The sequence below is a fragment of the Penaeus japonicus genome, unplaced genomic scaffold (genome assembly GCF_977035675.1).
Source record: "Penaeus japonicus unplaced genomic scaffold, GWHDUDI00000001_assembly GWHDUDI00000010, whole genome shotgun sequence".
In the NCBI taxonomy this organism is placed as follows: Eukaryota; Metazoa; Arthropoda; class Malacostraca; order Decapoda; family Penaeidae; genus Penaeus; species Penaeus japonicus.
In genome coordinates, this window is record NW_028234412.1 from 20753860 (window position 1) to 20759675 (window position 5816).

General features: G+C 48.7%; 1 protein-coding gene across 20 annotated transcripts in view; it reads left to right on the forward strand.

The window, feature by feature from the left end:
* Positions 1 to 5816, forward strand: part of LOC122249834 (uncharacterized) — a 185611-nt gene that overhangs the window by 89675 nt on the left and 90120 nt on the right. For all 20 annotated transcript variants that reach the window (XM_086540967.1, XM_086540966.1, XM_086540965.1 and 17 more), the window contains exon 3: positions 1309 to 1463. In XM_086540967.1, the coding sequence (XP_086397093.1) occupies positions 1309 to 1463 (155 nt within the window). The remainder of the gene's footprint in view (positions 1 to 1308; positions 1464 to 5816) is intronic.

Sequence of the window (5816 nt, forward strand, 5' to 3'; positions counted from 1 at the left end):
CTCTTCTCTCTCTATCCTCTCTCTCATCTCACTCACCCACTCTCTCTCTCTCTCACTCCTCTCTCTCTCTCTCTCTCTTCTCTTTTTCTTTCATTTTCCTTTCTTTCTCTCTTCTCTCATCTCTCTCTTTCCTCTCTCGCTCGCTCTCTCTCTCTCTCTCTCGCCTCTCTCACTCTCTCTCCTCTCGCTTCTCTCTCTCCCTCTTCTCTCTCTCTGCCCTCTCTCTCTCCAATCTCCTCCTCTCTCTTCTCTCTCTCTTTCTCTCTCCCCTTTTTTCTTCCTTTTTCTCTCTTCTTCTCTCTCTCTCTTTCTCTCTCCTCTTCTCTCCTCTCTCTCCTCTCTCTCTCTCTCGCTCCTCTCTCTCTCGCTCTCTCTTCTCTCTCTCTCTCTCTTTATCTCTCTCTCCTCTCTCTCTCTTCTCTCCTCTCTCTCTCTCCTCCTCCTCTCTCTCCTCTCTCTCTCTCTATCTTTCCTCTCTCTCTTTGCCTCTCACCTTTCTCTCTCTCTCCCTCTCTCTCTCTCTCTTCCCTCTCTCTTTCTCTCTCTTCTCTTTCTCTCCCTCTCTCTCTCTCTCGTCTTCCTCTTTCCCCTCTCTGTCTCTCACACTTTCTCCTCTCTCTCTCTCTCTCTCTCTCTCTCTCTCTCTCTCTCTCTCTCTCTCTCTCTCTCTCTCTCTCTCTCTCTCTCTCTCTCTCTCTCTCTCTCTCTCTCTCTCTCTCGGGTTGCCTTTTATGATTTATCGACCTATTCCTATTTTTTTTTCTAAGACATATCTTTTAGATTCCATTTGCTCTTGTACTTTTTTCCTTGTTTCTTTGATCTCATTTCCTCTCCTGCACTTTCGCCTTTCCAGGCTTTCCTTGGAGCGAAGATGTTCATTTTCTTCCGTGTTTACTCGGTGTGGTTTTATTAGCGCTAGATTCTACTTCTCTTCGTTATCTTTTTATTTTTTCTTCCTTGCTTCTTGTCTCTTCTCTTCCCTTTTTATCTCTTCTCTTCGTCTCCCTATCCATTGCCTCTCTTTTTCATCTTTCCCCTTACTTTCCCTTCCTTTCCGTGCTCTTCACTTTCCTTCCCTTCCCTCCCTTTCCCTCTACCTGCTTCTTCTTTCTTTTTTCCTCCTCCTCCTTCCTCTGCCTTCGCTCTCTCTCCTCCTCCCCTTCCTCTGCCGTCGCTCTCCCTCCTCCTCCCCTTCCTCTTCCCTTTTCCTCCCCTCACTTCCCTTCATCCTCACTCCCCCCCCCCCTCTCACGCCTTTAGGAACCTCCATTTTCATATCCCCCTTTCTCTCTCCCCCTCGTCCTCCAGGGAGCCCTCCTTCTGCCTCGAGCTGGAGGACGACGAGTACCCCCGCACGGAGACCGAGTACATGTCTCTCCTCAACGCCAAGATCGCCGAGGCCCACGAGCGCCAGCTGCTCCCCCTCAAGGAGGACCTCGCCGACTGGCTCTCCAAACTACTTGGTGAGTACTCGTGTTGATTGGCTGCGCAGGAGTAATAGGGCCATTTGTCTTTATCCTCATTTGCAAATATGTTCGTATTTAGGATACGAACGGTGAATAGTGGATTTGCAAACTTACGTACACAGTTACAGAATATGTACAGAAACAGACACTTTAGCATGCCATGAACATATGTAAACATGCACACGCTCTTATGAGTAGATGATATTACACGCACGGTTATGGGAAATGCACGCTATGTAACGAGTTTTTGAGAGAAACATTTCCACAAACTTGTGCACGGCGAGTGGTTGCTAGACTCTGGAGATCAACATACGCCATTGAGAGTGTCTCTGAAATGACGCCAAATATTATTTCGTTCTCTTTCGTTTCCTTTTTTTAATATTTGGTTCTTGTTTGGTTTTGGGACGTGTCTTTACTTTGAATATATATTCAGATATGTTGGTTTTGGATTTTTCCTCTCTGTTTCTTTTCCTTTCCTGTTGCTTCATGTCTCCCCCCCCCCTCTCTCTCTCTCTCTCTCTCTCTCTCTCTCTCTCTCTCTCTCTCTCTCTCTCTCTCTCTCTCTCTCTCTCTCTCTCTCTCTCTCTCTCTGCCCACTCCGTCTCCTGCCTCCGCCATCTCTCTTTCTCGCTGCCTTTTCGTGTACTCGACTCCCCTCCCCCACCCCCACCCATCCCCAAATATCTTTCAATAGCCTGCTTCTTTAGAGACATGTTCCTGCGTATGTTCGTCCCTTAAATTGCTTGCCTGCCTGCCAGCGTGCATGCACCCGACTTCATGATAATGACCCTTATTGTACCCGCCCCGAGAGTCCAAAGTTGACTTATTTCCAGGCAACTTTTCCTTTCCCTTCACTGTCCCTCCCTTCCCTCAATCCCTTCTACCCCCTCCCCACCTCCTACCCTCCTATACCCTCCCACGCCCTCCCCTCTCACTCTCCCCCTCCCCCTCCCCCAAGCCTCATAAACTCGGAACTTAGCGGACTTTAAATGACAAGACTCGAATCATAGTTCAGTAAAGGGGACGGAGGACGAGGGAAAGGGAGGGGGATGGGAGGGGAAAGAGAGGGGGGCGAGGGTATGGGGGACAAGGGAAGGGGGAGGAGGGGATGGGAGACTGGGGACGGGGGAATAGTGGGAAATGATGGTGGACGAGGGAAGGAGGGACGAGGAAAGGGGAGGAGGGGAGAAGGGGTAGGGGAACAGGGGGAGAGGACGGGGGACGGAGGGACTAGGGGGGGAGGTGAATGAGAGGTGTATTCACGTATTAATAGACATCTTTATGGTTAGATTTTTCGGTCAGACTTTTTTTTTTCGGTTTATTTACTTTTACTTTTTTTCTCCAGGATTTTAGGACATATTTTTCCATGTTTTGTCATTCCTTCCAGAACTTTTTCTATTAATGTCGCTTTGTCCTTTTACTGTCAATTACTTTCAATATCGCATCGAGATCTGTTCAACACTGTATAGTGGATATTAGGTCAGCTGAATTAAAAGGTATAATTAAATAGCTCAGGAATTGAAATATTTACGATAATATTATGCTATTTAGTCTGTTTACGATCTGTTTATTTAATTATATAACTACTTATTTATTTACTTCTTATCTATCGATTTGTGTATTTATTTATTCATTCATTCATTAATCTTTTTATATATCTCTCCTCCTGTATTATTGTATTTTCTTTGTTGTATTTTTTCCTGTTCTTTCTTTTTCTTTCGATTTTCTATCCTTTCTTTTCTTTATTTCTCTTCTCTCGTCTCATGTCTCTTGTTCTCTTCCCCTCTCTTCTTAGCTCTTGCTCTGTCACTTTCATTTTTTTTCCTTTAACCCCTCTCTCTCTCTCTCTCTCTCTCTCCTCCCCCCCCCCCCCCCTCCCTCTCTCTCTCTCTCTCTCTCCCTCTCTCTCTCTCTCCTCCTCTCTCTCCTCTATTCTCTCCCTCTCTCTCTCTCTCTCTCTCTCTCTCTCTCTCTCCCTCTCTCTCCTCCTCCTCCTCTCCCTCCCTCCCTCCCTCTCCCTCTCCCTCTCCTCTCTCTCTCTCTCTCTCTCTCTCTCTCTCTCTCTCTCTCTCTCTCTCTCTCTCTCTCTCTCTCTCTCTCTCTCTCTCTCTCTCTCTCTCTCTCACTGCTTCAGGGTTTGCTGTCATTTTCATTCTTCACTGAGCGGGCTTTTTTTTCTTTCGCTTTTACTTTTATTCTTCTTTTCCTCTTTCGCTTCCTCTTCTCTTTGAGCGAAATGATTCATCTTGTGTCGTCGTTCTCCGCTGATGCTATTCATTCTCCCCCGCCTCCTCCTTCAGCTCTTTCCCAACTACTCCTCCTCCTCTTCCTCCTCCTCATCTTCCCCTTTCTACTCCTCCTCCTCCTTCTTCTTCTTCTTCTCCTTCTTCTTCTTCTTCTTCTTCTTCTTCTTCTCCTCCTCCTCCTCCTCCTCCTCCTCCTCCTCCTCCTCCTCCTCCTCCTCCTCCTCCTCCTCCTCCTTCCTTCTCCTTCCCTTCATTTACCTCCTCTCCATGTTTATTCGGTATGGTTTTATCAGCGCTATATTCTACCTCTCATCACATTCTTCTTCCCCTTCTCTTCCTCTCTCTCCCCACCCTCATCATCGAGCCTCATTATCTCCCGCTTTATTGCACTTCTCTCTTAAGCCTCTTCCAACACCGCGCTCAGTCTCTCAAACATTCGCTCGCAGACAGCTCAAGAATCTTCTGGAATGTTGACGAAAAGAAAAGAAAAATGTGCATTATTATTGTCCTTGTTTTTTTTTTTTTTTTTTTTTTTTGCTTGGGTTGTTTCTTTTTTGTCTTCATTTCTCGGTATTAGTATGTGCACATGTGTTATTCTAGGTCTTGTGCTGTACAGTTCTAAGGGCGAAAATCTCTTGGCAACCGGAAGGAAACTAAATCTTTGCAGCGCGCGACGTTTATACACTCGGGTGTGAATGAATTAGCCTTGATGGTTGAGATGCAGCAGGCAGGCAGACAGACAGGCAGGCAGGCAGGTAGGCAGGCAGGCAGGCAGGCAGGCAGACAGGCAGGCAGGCAGACAGGCAGGCAGGCAGGCAGGTAGGCAGGCAGGCAGGCAAGCAGGCAGGCAGGCAGGCAGGCAGGCAGACAGGCAGGCAGGTAGGCAGGCAGGCAGGCAGGCAGGCAGGCAAGCAGGCAGGCAGACAGGCAGGCAGGCAGGTAGGCAGGCAGGCAGGCAGGAAAGCAGGCAGGCAGGCAGGCAGGCAGGCAGGCAGACAGGCAGACAGGCAGGTAGGCAGGCAGGCAGACAGGCAGGCAGGCAGGCAGGCAGGCAGACAGGCAGGCAAGCAGGCAGGCAGGCAGGTAGGCAGGCAGACAGGCAGGCAAGCAGGCAGGCAGGCAGGCAGACAGGCAGACAGGCAGGCAGGTAGGCAGGCAGGCAGGCAGGCAGGCAGGCAGGCAGGCAGGCAGGCAGGTAGGCAGGCAGGCAGGCAGGCAGGCAAGCAGGCAGGCAGGCAGGCAGACAGGCAGACAGGCAGGCAAACAGGCAGGCATGCAGGCAGGCAGGCAGTCCGACAGGCAGGCAGGCAGGCAGGCAGGCAGGCAGGCAGGCAGACAGGCAGGCAGACAGGCAGGCAGACAGGCAGGCAGGCAGATAGAGAGACAGACAGATAAGCAGGCAAACAGACAGACAGATAAGCAGGCAAACAGACAGACAGACACACACACATAGACAAACAGGCTGACAAGCAAGCAGGCAGGAAAAAAAACAAACAGAAAGGGAATCAATCAATCGAACATACACTGAAACAGACAAACATGTAACAGACTACCAGTGGGGACAGAGCAGGACAGGCAGACAGACATTCGATCCAATAAACAAGCAGACACACAGACAGGCAGACAGACATTCGGTCCAATAAACAAGCAGACACACAGACAGGCAGACAGACATTCGGTCCAATAAACAAGCAGACACACAGACAGGCAGACAGACATTCGGTCCAATAAACAAGCAGACACACAGCCAGGCAGACAGACATTCGGTCCAATAAACAAGCAGACACACAGCCAGGCAGACAGACATTCGGTCCAATAAACAAGCAGACACACAGACAGGCAGACAGACATTCGGTCCAATAAACAAGCAGACACACAGCCAGGCAGACAGACATTCGGTCCAATAAACAAGCAGACACACAGACAGGCAGACAAACAAAAGGACATTCATGCGATTCTTGATACACGGAGACAACCAAAATTGGGAGAGTAAAATCCAGCTTATTTTAATGATTCTGGTATTTATGATTTGGGAAATACTGGTAATTATGAATGAGGAAAGGGAAGAGCTTGTGAATTAATCAAACGGTTGTTTAGATTTGAA